This window comes from Oratosquilla oratoria, chromosome 26 (assembly GCF_046742065.1).
Source record: "Oratosquilla oratoria isolate Oo_2021 chromosome 26, ASM4674206v1, whole genome shotgun sequence".
In the NCBI taxonomy this organism is placed as follows: Eukaryota; Metazoa; Arthropoda; class Malacostraca; order Stomatopoda; family Squillidae; genus Oratosquilla; species Oratosquilla oratoria.
This window is the reverse complement of record NC_134802.1, coordinates 54,706,033-54,726,490: the sequence shown is the minus strand read 5'-3', so window position 1 is coordinate 54,726,490 and position 20,458 is coordinate 54,706,033. Positions and strand designations below refer to the sequence as shown.

At 40.6% G+C, this 20,458-nt stretch overlaps 2 protein-coding genes across 4 annotated transcripts; one reads left to right on the top strand and one right to left on the bottom strand.

Moving 5' to 3' along the window:
- Positions 1-58: 58 nt before the first annotated feature.
- On the top strand, positions 59-12,274 carry Ip259 (NSA2 ribosome biogenesis factor-like IP259). 3 transcript variants are annotated; one of them, XM_076209853.1, is made up of 2 exons: positions 59-176; positions 11,361-12,273. In XM_076209853.1, exon 2 carries the CDS (start codon positions 11,405-11,407, stop codon positions 12,185-12,187), a length of 783 nt encoding a protein of 260 aa, XP_076065968.1. In that variant the 5' UTR covers positions 59-176; positions 11,361-11,404; the 3' UTR covers positions 12,188-12,273. The 3 variants fall into 3 exon arrangements, with proteins under 3 accessions (XP_076065968.1, XP_076065969.1, XP_076065970.1); XM_076209854.1 differs by having other exon boundaries at positions 116-256; positions 11,361-12,274; XM_076209855.1 differs by lacking the exon at positions 59-176 and adding an exon at positions 621-644 and having other exon boundaries at positions 11,361-12,274.
- Positions 12,275-13,371: 1,097 nt separating this feature from the next.
- On the bottom strand, positions 13,372-14,029 carry LOC143039349 (uncharacterized). Its single transcript, XM_076209230.1, has 2 exons — positions 13,595-14,029; positions 13,372-13,389 (listed from the first exon to the last, which is right to left on the bottom strand). The coding sequence occupies exons 1-2, from the start codon at positions 14,027-14,029 to the stop codon at positions 13,372-13,374; spliced, it is 453 nt and encodes a 150-aa protein (XP_076065345.1).
- Between the last annotated feature and the right edge of the window lie 6,429 nt (positions 14,030-20,458).

Below are 20,458 nucleotides of genomic sequence, written 5' to 3'. Positions count from 1 at the left end.
TAAAAATATAAATGCGTTAATCTAATAACACATATTATAATATAAAATTCAGAAAATTTTAAAATGCAACAAAAAATATACAAAAAATAGAAGGTAATATAATTTCTAAACCTGCCCTAGACTCCCTTCATACGTAAACATAAACACGAGGTCCAGCATTGCCAGATGGAGTAAAGGTATAACATTATTTACTTGCCACTTTTCTTACTATTGGAATTTTATTGCCGTCCTCGTACAAGGATACAGATAACTATAGGTTTGTGACATTAGCTTGTTTATGGTTTCGTTGTCACAATTTCACTGTCTTGTTTCACGGAGTATTAACATTAGCCATATTTATATATTTTTTATTATTAAATTTAGATTTAATAATTATTATGATGCATATACAATATCGTATGTTAGATTTCATTGTGAAAAAGAGACCACGGTGCAAGCATTTTATATTTATCTAATTAAACTCTACGACATCAATCAAGGGTTCAAATGAAATCAGTCGACCTTTTAAATATTAAGGATTTTGCAATCTTACTTATTTATTTGTTTATTTATTTATAGGTGATCAAATTCCAGGATCATGCAAACATAGATGTTTCACATGAAATTGACACTGTTCAGCAGCTTCTAATTTAATATAACCTAAGGTAACCATTCCATTGAAATGACTTCAGAATTATGCAAGCACAGACATTAAACTCAATTTTATATAATTTAGTCTTTAAGTAACCATTCTCTAGAAAAAATACTGGTAGTTCTTTCAAATGCAAAGAAAATAAAGAAAAATGTGTTTGATACTGGAATAGAGCGGGTCTCACTAATTGCCGAACAAACTGAACAAAACCGATAAAAGCCGAACAAACCAACAAAACCCAAACAAGGATGGTTTTTGCTCAAATGCACACTTCTATATATATATGGTTGCATTATTTGAACTATTTTCTTTAAAATGTGTGATTTCCATGTAATATGATCATAGAGACGTTATGTTTTTATCCTCTGCAAAATTACCGAACGCAGCTACAATTCGACCCAGCCCGCCGTCTATGATCACTGGTGGTATGGATCAAACTACACTCTTTAGTTTCTTACTATTGTGATATTAGTGTAATAGACTGCATATAGTTGAATTATTTCAACTATTTTCTTTAAAATGTGTTACATCATACTGCAGAGGCTAAAACATAACTTCTCTTTGGTCAAATTACATGAAAATCACACATTTTAAAGAAAATAGTTGAAATAATTCAACTATATCCAGTCTATTACACTAATAACACAACAGTAAGAAACTTAAAAGAGTGTAGTTTGATCTATACCACCAGTGATCATAGACGGCGGGCTCGATGAATCGTAGCTGTGTTCGGTAATTTTGCAGAGGATAAAAACGTAACTTCTCTTTGATCATATTACATGGAAATCACACATTTTAAAGAAAATAGTTCAAATAATGCAACCATATATATATATAGAAGTGTGCATTTGAGCAAAAACCGTCCTTGTTTGGGTTTTGTTGGTTTGTTCGGCTTTTATCGGTTTTGTTCAGTTTGTTCGGCAATTAGTGAGACCGGAATAGAGCCATGATAAGACATCTCTTGCATATGATTTTGACTTTTAACCCGTACAGCATCGGAGCCAAAATAAAAAAATTTATTGCTTAAGTCAACTCAAAATGATGTAAAACCAACAAATCTTGCTTATTTTGATTCACTTTAGCCTAGAAGTGGAGCAACTGGGTCAATTTTGTCAAGATATGCATATGAAAGTTTGGCAGAATATCCATTTACTTTCTTTTGTTCCCCACATAGGTTGAATGAGGTAATATTTTGGGGGGAAGCTTCGCTAGAATTTCAGAGAGTGAAGGAATTTTACATTTATTTTTCAAATCAACGTACAGTCAGCCATAATAGTCTAACACTTACGGAAAATGTGTTTATAGTTTTTGTGGACTTTTTGGCAAATATTTATCACTTTGTTATATGGTAAATTGATTTTTCAGTTTTTTTTTTTCAATAGGTGATAGGTGATTGTGGTGTTTCTTATTGTTTTGAAAAATGTTTTAGTAAGTATCCATCATACCATTATTGTCTGGCCACATTTTGTATTACGCATTTAACACGAAAACTGGCAGTGCGAAATTGCCAGTTCTACACATCTGAATACGTACTAAATAGCACCTGCTTAACTGTCAAAGTACAACTTCACCTCCTCATACTTTGTTTCATACACCAGTCACCTAAATGACATCCTAAAGGTCAATTTTATACCCCAAGTTACCCCCAAAAAAAATGCCGCCAGGGTTGCCAGTTTTGTCAATACATATAAAATTTTGGGTGTTTTTTATAGCCAATGGATAGGGCTACTTGGTCATTACCACAGATTTGACCCTTGACATAATACCTATTTTTGGCGAATTTTTTGATTTGCAGCATACAACATATGCCACTGATGCTGTAGGAGTTGATGGTAACCAGTGGAGAGATTTTAGTTTAAAAGTAATTCTGTTATCTCAGATTTTTCTTGTAAGTCATATATATCATCACAACATACTAAAAAGTGGGCAAACAGCATCCACACCAAAATAATCTGTTGCAGAACACAACTTCTTCACCATCACCCCGTGGCGCTGTGGTTAGTGTTCTCGCCTGCCACTACAGCGGTCCAAGTTCGACTCTTGCCCAAGACTGAAATAATTTCAGTATCGCTGCACTGTCGGGTGTTACTCCAACTCTTGTGGGTGGGGGAGTTGGAGGTGTGTGTGTGTGTGTGTAAAGTCACAGTATTACCCATAGATCAGTCATTCAAGCTCTGAGCTCTCATCCATGCAGTTAATAACTGGTGATCACAAGTCCAACACGTGATCCAAGCCCATGGTGAGTCAGGATAGACTGGGAAAGTACAGCAAAGCATAGGCAGTAATGACTGAGGTCAAATCATAGAGGGAGACTATCCTAATTAAATGTTGATGACCATCTACACCAGACTACTATCCCAACTAAAGGAAGCAGAAAACACAAGCACAGTGACATCCCAGGAGGCAGAAACATCATGAAACAGAGAACTGCACTGAATAAACAGCCAAGCAAATCCCACCTTGAAGCAAGGAAAATGGCAGTTGCAGCAAGAATAATGATGATTGAACATAAAATCCAAAACTTCCATACAAATCAAAGAACAAGAGAAGAGAACAAAGCAATAGAAAACATAGTAAATAACCCAAAGTACTTTTTCAGCTATTTCTAAAGATTCTTAAAGACAAAGACAGATTGGATTGTTGAAGATCAATGAGGGTACATACTGATACCCCACAACAGGCCTCTGAAATATTACTGCAGCAATATAGCAATACTTTTAGCACACCTGAGGCACAATCTGTGATTAACAATCCATTTTTTAATCTGTCCATGCATGAAGATGCACAATTCACTGACATAGATTTCACAAAAGAGGATATGGCAGCACAGAAGGAGCTAAGAGCAAATTCAGCAGCTGGCCCTGACGGAGCACCAGCCACTTTACTCCTAAAATGCAATAGAGAACTAGCACATCCCCTGTTGAAGCTATGCAGATGCTCAATTGACACAGGCATAATACCAGAACAACTAAAGAAAGCCTTGGTAAGCCCAGTTTTCAAGGGTGGAGGCAAGACAGTACCCAAAAATTATGGACCAGTCTCCCGTGCATTGCACATAATAAAACTATTTGAAAAATGTGCCAGAAGCAAAATGATATCTTAAGAACCAAAGTCACCTCAATGCCAAACAACATGGCTTTGGGAAAGAAAGATTCTGCCTCTCCAAACTGCTGGCGCACAATGGCTAGGTGCTTCAAAACCTGGCCAAGGGAAAGAACATGGGTGTTGTGTTCCTTGATTTTGCAAAACCATTTGACAAAATTGACCACAGCATTCTACTCTGTATACTCTGCAAAGTCAAGTCTCAGCATGACAGGTAAACTGGGGAATTGGCTATATGACATCCTAACAAAATGTGTTCAGACAGCCTTGGTAGATGGTCACAAGTCAAAGGAGGAAGTGTCATCAGAGGAGTGCCGCAAGGCTCAGTTCTGGGTCCTCAACTTTTTCTAATTCACGTGGGAGATATTGGCACAAGTGTAAGAGGCTCCCATCTCTCCTTTACTGACAACGTAAGTATAAGTTGTTCTGTTACAAGTGAAGGAGAAGTGTTTTGCCAACAACAAGACCTTAATGCAGTATACACCTATGCCAAGAGAAGTAACATGACCTATGGGGGAAAATTTAAAATGCTAAGGCATGGCTCAGATCAAACTATAAAGGACACAATTTCACTATGCACTGAGGGAGGACAAGACATCACCCCCACATCCACATGTCAAATACCTGGGTGTCATCATGAGTGAAGACTGCTCCTTCCAACAACATATCTTAGAGGCAATAACAAGAGCCTAAAAGATGGATGGATGGATCATCAGAACTTTTGTCACAAGGGAGCCACAAGTAATGTTGACTATGGAATGCCATACTACAGTTGTTACTGAAGCACTGTAGCCAGTTGTGGTTACCTCACAAGAGGAGTGACATGCAGCTACTAGAAGCAGTGCAGAGGTCCTATACCAGACAAATAGAACTGAGGGACCTTGACTACTGGAACAGCTTGAGGGAGCTGGTGCTATACTCACAGCAAAGGAGACAGGACAAATACAGAGTCATCTATATCTGGAAGGTCCTGGAGCAATAAGTGCATGACCCCACAGCCTCAAGACTCCTCCAGCCCACACCCAGTGAAAGGAATGGACACAAGTGCACCAGAAGGAGTCTACCATCCAAAGCCCTGCTTGTGTCCAGTCTGGCACATGATGGGCATAAAATCTTGAATGCACTGTCCAAAATGTCAGAAACATCATCAGTTGCCCAGTGGACAAATTCAAAATCAGCCAGGACAAGTTGTTCAAATTTGTGCCAAATGACCCTTCCCCTGTGTACTGGGCAACACCAGCAGATGTAGGACCTCTAACACCATGCCAGATCAGGTGGACATTTTGTACAGAGATGCCAGATCTGTCAGTAGTGGTGGGCCACCATGATTGTGAGGAAGGACCTCAAGCCATAACCAAGTAAACCAAGTAAAGTATACTGGTACTTGGTTATGGAGCTGGTTGATTCAAGCTAGTGCTGGTTCGAGCAGGTGTCAGTTTGAGTAAGTGGTTAGGTTACGTTAATTTAACTTATTGAATACAATGATGCCTATGTGTGCATCATGACCTATGAGTGGGGTATATGAGGATGCCAGTGACGGCTTCCTGATTATATTTATTTTGTAGTTGTAGCGGCCTTGCTGTGGATGTGCTGTGTCTTGTGACATTGCTTCTGACCCAGGGCAGTGGGCAAGATGCAGGGGTGACCCATCATCCAGGAGGAGACAAGATAAAAGAGAAGGATGGGAGTGGAATATGTGGGGATGGAATGGGTGGGAGTGGATTTTATGCCTTTGTTTTTTGGCAACCTCCCTTTTAAGGGGGAAAAAGCCTTTGGTGTGTGTACAGTATGTATGTATAGTTTGTTATGAAGTGTTTGAATTTGTTTATCTGAATTATAATGGCAAGACCAATTTCTCAGTATCTTTTTGATACTGTTTGCAGAGATGTGAAACTTCACTTATAGCACCTGGGCTAATACCCAGGTATTGTCCATTTAAATTCTTCTGGGCAACTATATATTGTTATCAAGTGATTGACTTGGTTATTTCAGTTGTAACAGCCAAAAGGAGTGATTGTGCCAACAGCACTGTATGAGGCAGAAACATGGAACATAAGAGAGGAAGAGAGAAGGAATTTGAATGTGTTTGAGATGAGGTGTCTGAGAAGTATGATGGGGGTTACTAGGCTAGATAGAGTGAGAAATGAGGAGGTGAGGAGAAGAACGGGGGTGGAAAGGGAGTTGGGAAGTAGGGTTGATGAAAGAGTACTAGGATGGTTTGGACACATGGAAAGAATGAGTGAAGAAAGACTAGTAAAAGAGGTATGGAAGGCAGATGTGGAGGGAATGAACATGAGGGGACGTCCTAGGATGAGGTGGATGGATGGGGTGAAGGGGCCTTTGGGGAAGAGGGGAATGTCTGTTGAGGAAGGACGGGAGAGGACAGAAGACAGGGGTGAATGGAGAATGGTTGTATATGGATGATGTTGTGATGCATGAGGTGGAATGGGCAGGGGGATGGGGGGTGAGGTAGTATGTGTGAGCAAAATTTGATGCAGCCCTAAGGGATTTCTCCCCATCTTCTCCTTTTATGCATGGGGGGACGGAGAGAGGGGATCGCTGATTTAATGAAGTGGCCTTGCTGTGGATGTGCTGTGTCTTGTGACACTGCTTCTGACCCAGGGCAGTGGACAAGGTGCAGGGATGACCCGTCATCCAGGAGGTGCTAAGATAAGAGGGAGGGTGGAGGGGTGTGGAGTGTATTCAGGGATGGAATGGTAGGGAATGATTTTATGCCTTTTCCTTTTTGGCTACCTCCCTTGTAAGGGGGAAAAGCCTTAGTATATGTATGTAACAGCCAAAAAATATATAGTTTTAAGACCAACTTTTTGGTATTTCGTTGATACTGTTTGCAGAAATATGGTGAAACATCACCTGTAGTGCCTGGGCATTAACCTCTTCAATAGGAGTCAAATTCTCGTACACAGCATTGGATGCCTGATGTACAATGATGTGACACAATAATTGTGTTATAAAATATAAAGTCACTGCTGATTTACTTGCTCTCTTTCAATCTGAGTAATGATAAACCTAGAAAATGTGATGAAGCCAGTTCATATTTAGGGGTCGCTCATCCACAACTATGAAATAATCAGGACACCAAGACAGGCATCCTCATATAACCATACGTGCCTCATGACCTTTACTTAAGCATCATCATATGGAAGAGGTTAATTCACTAATGCCTGAACATTTCTTGAGTCAATTGAAATTCTTTTTGATATCTATATGTTATCAGGTTTTTGACTTGTTTATCTCTGCCTGTTTAGAAAGCCATGTAGCTTCATATTAATATTTCTCTCTAAAGATTGCCATGCAGTCTATTTCATAAATTCTTTTCTTACTCTCCTAATCTATATCAGTGTGAAGGAGATTCAGATAATTGAGAGAAGTGCATGGGATATGATTTGGATATTGATAGCAATTCAGAGGGGCAGAAATTTTTGCAGTTGTTGCTTTGACAAGGCCATGGCCAGACATTACTGTTTTGATGATTTCAACTGAGTTGACCAGGTTATAATTTTACTAAATATTGAGTGCAAGGTGTTATTGCCTCGAGTTTCAATCGGTGGAAAACCCACAGCCCCACAGTAGCTGGCAATGGTCCTTGGAAATTCTCACAAATCTCTCTGGGAAGGATCTTTGAACTCTTTTCTGTGTTACTGTCAACCCCATCACCTTCTAATAGAGGGTGATAGGGTTGACAGGTTTCAAAATTGGGCAGATTCACCATCCATCTGGCAGGACCACCATATGTAAGTACTTGTCATAGGTCCCCCACTTGTTGGTTCTGATGAACTGCTTCAAATAAGCAGTGTCTACAGCTTCCAGTAATTCCTCTGGTTACCACTTTCACCTCTAGATCTGATATTCATGTTTTCGGGAAAGAGAATGGGAGATTTTTTTTTTTTTTTTTTAATGGGAAGTTGAGAATGGAGGAAAGGTGGAAGTGGAAAGGTGATGAATTAACAAATTGAATGAGAAGGAATACTAGGAGAAGCTTTTAAATGAGTAATAGAACTTGTATTAGGGTTAGGAATGATGAGAATAAGTGGTTTGATGTGAAAGTGGGGCTGTGCCAAGGCTGTGTTATGTCACCATGGCTGTTCAGTGTGGTAGTATGGGAGGATACAAGGGTAATAGGCAGAGGATTGAAGATGGTCAAGAAATGTGGAGGGAAGTGGGAGATGAGTCAGTTGTTGTTTGCCAATGACACTACACTTGTGGCTAGGTCAGAGGCAATTAGTGGTTGAGTATGAGATCGGAGGAAGTTGAAAGTAAATGGGTATAAAATCAAGGATATGAAGTGTACAAAGGGAAAGGGTGGCAGTAACCTGGAGCTAAGTCTAAGTTCTTTGGTACAATGACCCCTACATAGGTGTCATGAGACACAAGTGGGTACACAAGGATGCCAGCATCAGCATCTTGATTATATATATATTTTTGTAGTTGTACATGAGTTACCCCTGGATTCTGTGAACTGGTTTGATCATGTTTTCTGTGTTTATTATTACTCAGAGTAAAAGAGAATGAGTAATACAGCAGTGACTTTATATTTTATAATGCAAGTAGTGTGATGCATTGTACATATGGCAGCCAATGCTGTGTGCAAGAATTTGAGTTGTACTAAAGTGGTTAAGGAGAGAGGTCAGAGGAAGTGGGTAGTTTTATTTATACACATAAGAGAAAATGAAAGTGAACTGTAGAGTAAGGAAACCAAGTAAATGTCTTGGGGGGGATGAAAAATGTAATGAAAAATAAGTATTTGGGAATGATGCAAATAAATTAATTGAAGGTGTAATTGTACCTACAACACTGTATGGGCAGATACTTGAAATTTAAGGGAGGCAGAAAGGAGGAATTTAGATATGTTTGAGATAAAGAATCTCAGAAATATGATGGGTAGTGTCCAAAATAAGGAGGTGTAGACAGGGAGCTGGCAGACATAACTGATAAAAGAATATTGGGATGGTTAGGGCACGTTGAAAGAATGAATGACAAAAGATTAGCAAAAAGCATGGAAGTCAGAGTAGGATAGCATTAACTTGAGAAGAAGACTGAGAATGAAGTTGGTGGATGGTGTAAATGAGACCTTGAGGAAAAAGAGGAATGTCTGTTGAATAGGGAAAGGAAAAAAATAGGTGTGAATGGAATATAAGTTGATGCAGCCTGAAGGGATTTTTCCTCATTTCTGTTTTTGCATAAGGAGACAAGAAGGGAGGGTCATCATGTAAATGAAGCTGCTGACCCTGCTGTGGATGTGCTATGTCTTGCTGCATTGCCTATGACCCAGGCAGTGGGTGGGAGACAGGGATGACCTTTCATCCAGAAGGAGCTAAGATGAAAGGAAAACAAATGGGAATGTGTGTGGGTGCATGGCTTGACTGACTACCTCCTTTATAAGGGGAAAGAAGCTTGTGGTATATAAATAGATGTGAGTGGGAATGGGAAAGACAGAAGCCTTAGTTGAAGTTTATTCCTGATTAGTCTTCTACATATGCTTTTTCAAAGAAATGATGTTGTAGGATGAGTTGTAGACTTTTTGTACATGTGGACCTCACTACCTTCCCACATTTCTAGCATTGTAGTGGTTACATAGGTGGATAGCAACAGGAAATAGATAAGGATAAAACTTAAATTACATATAAAAAATACCTATAAATAAAAACAAATATAAAAAAAAACTATGAGATGGGGATATTAAAATGATGTGATGAGGGGAATACTGGAGCAGTTAGGTGGGCTTAGGACAATAAATTTAATATAGAAATATATATTGACAAATACATAGTTACATATGAAGAGGAGAAAGAGAAATGTGGGAAATAGTGAAAACAATAATAGATTAGAATTTTTAAATACATATAGAATAGATATATAGGTACAAATAAAGAATGTACAAAATAAAAATGTAAAGAGAAGACTGAAGAATAGTGAGGATATGATGAAAGGAATTATGGAGCATTTAAGTTGACTTGAGTGGTCAGTGGTGCCATTCCTTGAGGGCAAGTGGTACTGTGGCTTTTGTCCATTTGAGATCTCCCATTCTTTTGTTGGCATTGCAGTTTACCATGTAAAGTGGCTCTATTAATATTATTTTCTCTCTCTCTCAGAGAGCATTAGGTTTCATTGCTAGGACGGTAACAAATAGAAGTGCAGCAGTAATTATTAAACTCTATCTAGCAATAGTTAGACCAATTCTTGACTATGCAGTACAGTTTTGGTCTCCGTCCTACAGAATAGACATCAATTCACTAGAATCAGTACAGAGAAGAATGACCAAAATGATACATGGACTCAGAAATTTGCCTTACAAAGGGAGGCTGAGGCACCTTAACTTGCACTCTCTGGAAAGACGCAGAGTGCGGGGTGATCTAATAGAGGTGTTCAAATGGATCAAAGGCTTTCACAGGGGTGATGCAAGCAAGGTCATCATATTAAAACAACAGCAGGACTTGCAGTAATGGTTATAAACTGGACAAATTTAGATTTAAGAAGTAAATAGGCAAGAATTGGTTCACTAATAGGGTGGTCGACGACTGGAATAAACTTAGTAACCATGTAGTAAGCGCTGAAACTATCAGTTGTTTTAAGAAACAATTAGACAACTTTATGGATGGGGATGATAGGTGGTGATGGATATGGAACTGCCTAGTGTAGGCCTTATGGTCTCTTGCAGTCTCCTTCATTCTTATGTTCTCTCTCTCTCTCTCTCTCTCTCTCTCTCTCTCTCTCTCTCTCTCTCTCTCTCTCTCTCTCTCTCTCTCTCTCTCTCTCACATCTTCATCATCTTTGTCAATCTCATCCCTCTTCTTCTTTGTCTTCATCATCTTTGTCTGTCTTTTTCCTTATCCTTCTTTTTCTTTGTCTTCATTGTCATCTTTGTCTTGTCCTTCTTCTTCTTTGTTGCCATTGTCTTTGTCTTCCTCATCCTTCTTCCTCTAGAACAGTGGTTACCTCCCCATTTGGCAAGTGTCCATCTAAGTTGATGTAGTTCACTAGAGTGTTTGCCTCCCAGTGGTATCTAATGACTACTTTCTGTTCTTTAGTCCTCTGTGGATCTCACTGTAATATGCACTATCGTATTCATTACATGGAATCTTGTAGATGATATGGGTGTCATTGTTCATCTTAGTGTTCTTCTTTGTTGTTAAACGTCCAATCTTTTTCCCGTCATTGACTATGATAAGTCCTGTGTACCTTAGTGTTTTGCTGATCGTGTGAGAAAGACCAAATTTAGTAACCACTAGGTATCATAAATCTGATTTTCCTCCACCCACTTTCCTATGTCTGGTTTTAGTGGCTTTCCGTAATAGTGCCCCTAAAATGTCCTCTTGGTATCTCAGGCTCTAAAGTACTGCAATGATGTATCTGATCTCTTCATCCAAATACTCCTCATTGCATATTTTAAGAGCTCTGAGCTAAAAACCCAATGATAACCCTAGATTTAGGCTTTTCACCATGTACACAGATTGGGATGGGTGGGGGTAGGTGCATGTCTTGGCTGGCTATCTCCCTTATATGGGGGAAGAAGCCATCTGATATATAGATTGGTAGGTGTTATCCCATCTATTGATGTATTTATTGTTATATATATTTATATACATATATTTTATTTTTGTTACAGGTGTAAAACAGTTACTGTGAAGGAGAGATTTACCAAACACCACCATGCCACAGAACGAATACATTGAGCTTGCCCAGAAGCGTCATGGAAGGAGATTGGATTATGAGGAGCGGAAGAGAAAAAGGGAGGCACGTGAGCCTCACACACGTGCTGAGAAAGCCAAAAAGTTGCGAGGCTTAAAGGCAAAAATGTATAACAAGGAGAGGCATGCAGAGAAAGTGCAGATGAAGAAGACTCTTAAAGCTCATGAAGAGAAGCAGACTAAACAGAAGGATCAAGATGCAGTTCCTAGTGGGTCAGTGCCTTCTTACCTGCTGGACCGTGAAGGCCAGTCAAGAGCCAAAGTTCTTTCTAACATGATCAAACAGAAGAGGAAAGAAAAAGCAGGAAAGTGGGATGTACCCTTGCCCAAAGTCAGAGCACAAGCAGAGGCAGAAGTCTTCAGAGTTCTGAAGACTGGCAAAAGGAAGAAGAAAGCCTGGAAACGTATGGTAACTAAAGTAACTTATGTTGGGGATCAGTTCACACGTAAGCCTCCAAAGTTTGAGAGGTTCATCAGGCCCATGGCTTTGAGATTTAAGAAAGCACATGTAACACATCCAGAACTTAAAGCAACATTTAATCTCCCCATCATTGGTGTTAAAAAGAATCCTAGTTCTACTATGTATACATCTCTTGGAGTTATTACAAAGGGCACAGTTATAGAAGTAAACATCAGTGAGCTTGGGCTTGTTACTCAGAGTGGTAAAGTTGTTTGGGGAAAGTATGCACAAGTAACAAACAATCCTGAGAATGATGGATGTATAAATGCTGTTCTTTTGGTGTAAGCAGATATTATTATGTGGTATGAATGAGATGTTAAAAGTGTGATTAGTATGATTAGCATGTAATGAAATATATTAAATAAGATAAGAATATTTATTTTATTATCCCAACTTATTCTTAAGAATATTTAGATGCAAATAGGAAGCATGAATTATATATAATTTTTTTATTCCATAACAAAGTTATTGAATTAAAAATTTATATATTTTTTTATGGGAGTGAGCATGAGTGGCTTGTTACTTTATAGTTACACTTTTTCATGTGTAATAGTTCTCATTTACTCAATCTATTGTTCTAGATACAAAGTTATCCTTATAAGGGGAAAGAAGTCATTTGGTATATCAAAAGACATAGAAACTTTTTCAGGACAAAGTAGAAAATAAAATAATGAAATGAGAAAAACTGCATTTTTGTGAGTTATCAATCTGCATATTGGAGGACTAGGCAGAAAACTATTTTAATGGATGAAATTTTTTTTTAAGGGAAGGTATACGAGGACCTTAGTATAGGGTAGAAAGCAGTAACAAGCAAAGTTCTGTGCTTGCATATATACTGATTTTTAGCTATGTTAATGATATGATGGAAGGTACAACAGCTAGGGATTGTAACTAAATTGTTTCCATATGATGCAAAGATCACAAAAGAGTGAAAAACAGATGAATGCAGGTTCTTGCAAAAAGATCTAGACACTTGTATAATGCCAAGATTAGAAAATTAACTTGATGCCAAAATTCAAAATACTGAAAAAAGGCAATGTGTGCAAAAGAACATTAAACTATTCCTTAACCCTATATGGACCACATATATTTTGGCTGGACAAAAAAAATCATGCGTTTGTTTCTAGGCTATTATGGACCTGAGGAATGTTATAGATCAGTTTTCCTGGCAATTGCTACAGTCTATGCAATAATACAGTACCATGACGAATTAGTCATGTTGGTCACGAGGGAAATGAAATTGGCTAATGATTGTATTATCAAGATTTATTACATTATTAGAATATAGAAAGCAATTCTGTTGCTCATCTCAGCAAAAATGAATATCTTATTGAAAAATTTAACTTGAATACAATTTCTTTTGATAGCTTGACATCTTGTTAATGAAAATTAATTGTTTTTAAGTATATAAATAATTGAAATATCTTTATATATAATATGGGTTATTACAAAAAATATTATACCTGCTCTTAGCAGTGAAAAACCTGCTGAAAATTGTAGAAATATCATCAATAACACCTTTATTTAAAATATTATACTTTAGAAAAGAAAACACCTGAACTCCTCAGTGAGAAATCTGTTGGAAAGGAGGAAAATAATAATTATCATGAAAAAAATACAGTGTATGTATTTGTTTGTCTCACTCCTTACACTAGGAAATGAATTGTTTCTCTCATTTAGACACAAACTCACTTTGCACTTGATACACCTGATATTGGTGCAACCCGCACATCCAACTCGTTTGCAGTACAAACGAGGATTTTTCACCTCTGGGAAGTGCCCTACTTGATCTAGTCTCAAATCATTCTGGGGCCTGAATTGGCCAACTCTTTGAATTCTTGTTGATGGTGGAGGAGGAGTTCTCTCACTTGAAGATGGACGACCTCGCTTGGGGATATATTTCCCTGCATTGATGAGTGATTCTGACAAGGACATCCTGAAGGTCAGTAGGGAATGTCTTTTTTCCTGGGGAATCCTTTTGGCCTCACAATCTCTTCGGTATACCAGCCATGCCTCATTGATAGTCATGTCAATCATGTGATAGATGAGTCTGTGATAATATTTCTTAGAATGTACCGGGATCCTATATAGTGCTAGAAGACAGATAGCCAGGTCTACACCTCCCATGTTCTTAATGTACCGGGATCCTATATAGTGCTAGAAGACAGATAGCCAGGTCTACACCTCCCATGTTCTTATTGTACAAATGTATGATGTTAGGCTGTGGAATTTCCACAACTTTCCTCTGACTTCTATCATAGCATTGTGCAGTGTGAGTTGGATTGCCCTCAGCAAAGGAAGACAATAATGTCACACATTTATTGTCAAACCATTTGACTGTTGTTGCCAGGCTGCCCTCACCAGATAATTTCCATTCCTCAAATGTACCTCTGCCTTTCTTCTTCGTGTCAGCGTCCAATGTGAACTTCAGGCCTGGGAGCCGATTTGCCCGGATTGTCCCACAACACCATATATTCCTGTCAGCTAGATGTTCTACAAGTGGTAAAAATGTAAACCAGTTGTCAAAATATTGTAGATGATTCTTATTGTTTGGAATGGTCTCAGCCAAGTGTAAGGCAATATTAGAGGATGTACCCCGATCTGGAATACTGTCTCTATTCACAGGTTGAATTGACCCTGTGTAAGGTATGAAGTCATGAATAAGATCCCCAGTGTCTGCAAGAACAAAGAACTTGAAACCCCATTTTCTGGGTTTCATGGGCATGTATTGTTTCATGGAATGCCTTTCCTTGAAAGGCACCATTTGTTCATCAATGCAGAGGTTTTGTTGCAATGGAAGGTCTTGGAATTTTTTTCTGCAAATGGTCTACCATTGGCCTGACTTTGAACAGTTTATCATTGTTTAACTCATCAGTGTTGTCCCGAAGATGTAAGTTGGATTTTATAGTCTCCCACATGTTGCAACTCATAACTAAAGCAGTATACTCTCTATACCTCCCAAATAATTCACCAGACCAATGGAGACGTGTCTGGGGAGTCCCAATAATGTTGAAATGAATAAGTAGACCTATCCATTGTTCAAGTTCTTGCCTAATGAGGTTTAAAGGTTTGTTCACATCTTTTTGTGTAGCATATAAATTAGACTGATAGACTATCATATCTAAAAAATCAGGAGTGAAAAACTGTGTGAAATAACATAATGGGTTCGACTGTGATGAGTTCAAGTCACTGTTGATTGAAGCTGTCTCATTGCCAGGGATAAAATTTGGTAAAGGTGAAGGGGTGTATTCTGTTTTTCTGGTCCAAAGACGTAGATGACGAATCCGTCATGTTGGTCATACATTTCTTTGTGTGCTCCATATGACCAACATGACGGATTTGTCATTGACATAAAATGAGCTCATAGGGTCCTTGTTTCATCAAAAAAAGAAACAGTATGACATTCTCAGACATCTATAACTATTCCCATTTCAGAAAAAAATTATATGCAGCATGTAACATATCTGACAACTCCTCTATGATGAAATAAATAGCACCAGAAATACCACGTTTCACACCACTGTTGATGTCATCAGCTGATGGTGAACTGCCCAAAGGATTCTCGACCAATCAGCTTCAAGTGTTGTTCTCAGAGAGAGGAAGCCTAGACGAATTCGTCAGGACAGACACACCGGTTATAACTGTTTTTCTATGCCAGTGAGACTCACCCGAAACTTGACTGACGATTTTGTCAGGTTGGGATATATAGGGTTAAGAAGTAAATCCATTACAAAAACAAAAGATAGTTGGGAGTGCTCTTCAACTAACAGACATATCAGCAGAATTGTGGGAGAGACACATGAAATCTTGCAGAAGATTAAAGTGGCTTATTATATGGATGAGAGGTGATGAAATTTTTTTTATTGAAACCCCGACACGTCCAAGACTAGAATGTGTCAATGTTATGCTCCCCACCTAGAATGAAGGATATAAGCAAGATTGAGAGAATACAAAGTACAACAAGTGCACTCGCCCCTAGCCTGGCAGGTAAACACATATGAAGAGAGATTAAAAGTACTGGGTCTATCAACTTTGAAAGATGGAAGAGAAAGAGGTGATGTGATTACAGTATTCAGGTCGCTAAAGGGGATATACTACAGTGGCAGAAGAAATCTCTTGATAGGAGGGCTTTATTAGGTCATGAGAACAAGTTAAGGAAGACTAAACTCTAAAGGATATGAAGAAATGCAGTTTGCATATAAATGTATAAATATTTGGATTAGCTTAGATGGATTTGAGGCAAGGTATGGTAAATTGGAGAGTAGTAGATGGAACCTAGTGTTGTTCCTTTCCTGTATAATTCAATTAGATAAACACACACAATATGATGACTGGAAGTCAAGGATATAGATTAAGAACTGTACAGTTTAAGGCTAGGTAGATTATGTTTGAACTTATTTCATTCATTATTGATGCAGCTGAGATGGATCTCAACTGAGAACCCCTGAGGGACAATGCAGCCTCTGTACCTTACCATGGTGGCTTAATCCTGGTTGGTAAGGTATGATAAAGAAAGAAATAGGGAGTAAGAGACTGGACCCAACAAGTGTTGCTCCTTTCCTGTATACTACAGTTAGGTAAACTTAAACACATGTATATATAGTATATATAACAGTCTACCTTATTAATTCCTATATGTTAGCTGAAGCTTGAACTTGACCGGGTTGAAGCTCTTTTGAACCCTCAGTAGCGTTATCAGTAGAGCGATCGACTCCATACGTCGGTCCTCGAATCGATCCCAGTGACAGCCGGGATGATTGTTTATGTGTCAGAATTTTGGCTGGAAGGCAAACGGGTTGTGGAAATGGAGTATATATAAGTTGAAGTTGGGCACCAAGAGTAATATGGCTTGCTCTGGGTGCGAGAAACGGGGAGGGGGGACGACTATATGTTTCAAGTCGTGTCCCAAGGCAGTCTGCCAATAGGGGAAGTGGATGGGAGGAGTCAGCGAGTTAGGGTCGGAGCGTGATGCTTCGAGGCGATCTGAGTCATCGTCGATTCCGACCGGTTTATATACCCGGGCAAAGTGTCGATACCTGGGAAGCCAGGTAATACATTCTCAGACCGCTTATCTAACCAGGATGGGATGTATGGAGTTGGTACTGCACGTGTGTCCCTCAAATTACTGTTGTCCGTCCCGACGCAGCCGACCGAGGTGCTGGTTGGTCATCGTGGGAGTCGACAGTTCTTAGGCTGGTGACCTAGCGAAAATGGAATGTAGTGGGAGCTGGATACTGCACGTGCGTTCCTCAATGAAGCTTTGTTCGACCCATCGCAGCCAGGTGGACGCAGGTGCGTCCCCAAGGGACCTCTTGCGGGTCAGCAAGGTCATGGGGTGGAGTACTGCCTCACATACTCGCATGGAAATCGAGGCTAGAGGTAAAGTCGTGTGGAACCTCGACAAGAAATCGTTAAGGTAGTTGTCCTCGTCCCAGACGTGACGGGGCCGGAACTTGAAGGTGGGGTGGAGATGACCAGTAGATTACACAGGCAGTAGAAGCCGGTGGTCCGTTTGGCACAGGGTAGCAAGTCTCGGGGTGCTCAGCTACTCCTGTGGGACCGATGTCCTGTATGTCTTGGATGGCGTCGACGAAGTTGTTGCATTTCGGAAGGCTGCTCGAATGAACTCGTGCCTGGAACGCGTCCTGGGATCACGTCGTACGGTGGCATTAGAGCGCGGTTACATCTCCCTGAAAAGATAGACTCTTGTGAATGATCGTGGTGAGTGGGTGAAGCATTAGATCACCCAGGGCGTGGACCTTGGCAGTCTAAATTACCAGTCATTAGCTTTACTGGAGTCGAGGTGCGGAACCTTGTGATCTCCGTTGAGCGTGTGGGTGGGTCAAGGTGGGGACGTTCGCAGCTCTAGTTTGCTAAATGATCTAGTGGCGGTAGGCCATGAAATGCCTCAGCTGGGCGAGAGTGTAGGCAGGCTGCGGCGGCAATCGATCTTCTAGCAGGCAAGTGGCGATAGTCGATTTGGCAGGCAAGTGGCGGCAGTCGATCTGGCAGGCAAGTGGCGGCAGTCGATATGACAAGCAAGTTGCAACAGTCGATATGGCAGACAAGTGACGGCAGTCGATCTGACAGACAAGTGGCGGCAGTCGATCTGGCAGGTAAGTGGCGGCAGTCGATCTAGCAGACAAGTAGCGACGGTCGATCTGGCAGACAAACGGCGGCAGTCGATCTGGCAGGCAAGTGACGGCAGTCGATCTGGCATACAAGTGACGGCAGTCGATCTGTCATACAAGTGACGGCAGTCGATCTGGCAGTGGCCGAAGTCGATCTCGCAGGCAAGTGGCAGCAGTCAATCTGGCAGGCAAGTGGCGGCTGTCGATCTGGCCCGCAAGTGGCGACAGCCGATCTGGCATGCAAGTGGCGGCAGTCGATCTGATAGGCAAGTGGCGACAGTCGATCTGGCAGACAAGTCGCGGCAGTCAATCTGGCACGCAAGTGGCGGCAGTCGATCTGTCAGGCAAGTGGTGGCAGTCGATCTGGTACGCAAGAGGCGGCAGTTGATCTGGCAGGCAAGTGGCGGCAGTCAATCTGGCAGGCAAATAGAGGTAGTCGATCTGGCAGGCAAGTGGCGGCAGTCGATCTGGCAGGCAAGTGGCGGCAGTCGATGTGGCAGGCAAATGGAGGTAGTCGATCTGGCAGGCAAGTGGCGGCAGTTGGCAGAGCTGGTGATCGGGGCCCCACGTTGGGCGGCAATGTCATGACTTTGGCTGGAAGGCAAACACGGGTAGTGAAAATGGAGTTTATTTAAGTTGAAGTCTTCATCGTTGATGTTTCTCAAAATTTCTCTTAATCTCAGCCGACGTTTCGGAACTTCCTGGTTCCATCATCTGGGCGGTCTGGTTATGGTTATGGACTACCTAGAAAAGACCACTCGCTCGCGCGGGATCAAGGTTTGTGGGGGGGAAGAGAAATCTGTACATACATACATATACCAAGGTTTTTTTCCCCTTACAAGGGGGTTAGCCAAAAAGAAAAAGGCATAAAATCATTCCCACCCATTCCATCCCTGAATACACTCCACACCCCTCCACCCTCCCTCTTATCTTAGCACCTCCTGAATGACGGGTCATCCCTGCACCTTGTCCACTGCCCTGGGTCAGAAGCAGTGTCGCAAGACACAGCACATCCACAGCAAGGCCGCTTCATTAAATCGGCGACCCCCCCTCTCCGTCCCCCCATTGCATAAAATGAGAGGACGGGGAGAAATCCCTTCGGGCTGCGTCAAATTTTGCTCACACATACTACCTCCCCCTCCCCCCCCCATCCACCCGCCCATTCCACCTCCTGCTATCACAACATCATCCATATACAACCACTCTCCATTCACCCCTGTCTTCTGTCCTCTCCCGTCCTTCCTCAACAGACATTCCCCTCTTCCCCAAAGCCCCCTTCACCCCATCCATCCACCTCATCCTAGGACGTCCCCTCATGTTCACCCCCTCCACATCTGCCCTCCACACCTCTTTTACCAGTCTTTCTTCACTCATTCTTTCCATGTGTCCAAACCATCCCAATATTCTTTCATCAACCCCATCTCCCAGCTCCTTTTCCACCCCTGTTCTTCTCCTCACCTCCTCATTTCTCACTGTATCTAGTCTAGTAACCCCCATCATACCTCTCAGACACCTCATCTCAAACACATTCAAACTCCTTCTCTCTTCTTCTCTCCCCATACAGTGCTGTTGGCACAAACACTCCTTCATACAGTCTCCTCTTAGCATCCATTCCCAAATGTCTATTCCTCATTACACTTTTTAATCCACCAAGGCATTTACTCGCTTCTCTCAATCTACATTCTACCTCCACTTTCACTCCACCTTTCCCTGCCACATTTGCACCCAAGTAAGAAATCTGTAGGGAAATTAAAAGATACTCTTGTATAAAAAAGGACTATTGCCACTGGACGTATTTTAGGGATATTTATTAGGTTTGGTGAAAAGAATCTGTGGTGGGTATATATATATATATATATATATATATATATATATATATATATATATATATATATATATATATATATATATATATAGACTGAATGGTTCACAGTGATCAATTAATATCTTTTTCAACCACATATCACTTTTATCTTGGTAGGGTCTTGGTTTACGTCACAGTAACTTTGTTACGGGTTAGCTAGGTTCGAATCCTCGGCTCGTCCACGTTTCAATTTCCAACGGATGCCTCCTTCGAGCGACTCTCAGTCTCGTTTGCGATGGCATGGAATTAAAAGTGATATGTGGTTGAAAAAGATATCTATCTATATCTATCTATCTATATATATATATATATATATATATATATATATATATATATATATATATATATATATATGCGGGGATCAGTGGGGTTTCTGTGAGAGGGGATCTCCGTTGATTGGCTGCCGTGGGCCAATAGGGATTGAGAATTAGGGAAGGTTGGTGGGACCTCTCTTTAAGTAGATGTTTGATCTGGCTGGGTTCAGTCTCTTCATGGAAGGCAAGCCCTGCGGATCCTCAACTTGTATGTTAAATTGGGTTTGTTGACTTGTATGTAAATGGC

What these genes read in the sequence shown, in the direction of transcription:
- LOC143039349 (XM_076209230.1), bottom strand. Translation starts at nt 14,029, where the DNA reads ATGGGAGGTGTAGACCTGGCTATCTGTCTTCTAGCACTATATAGGATC.
- Ip259 (XM_076209854.1), top strand. Translation starts at nt 11,405, where the DNA reads ATGCCACAGAACGAATACATTGAGCTTGCCCAGAAGCGTCATGGAAGG.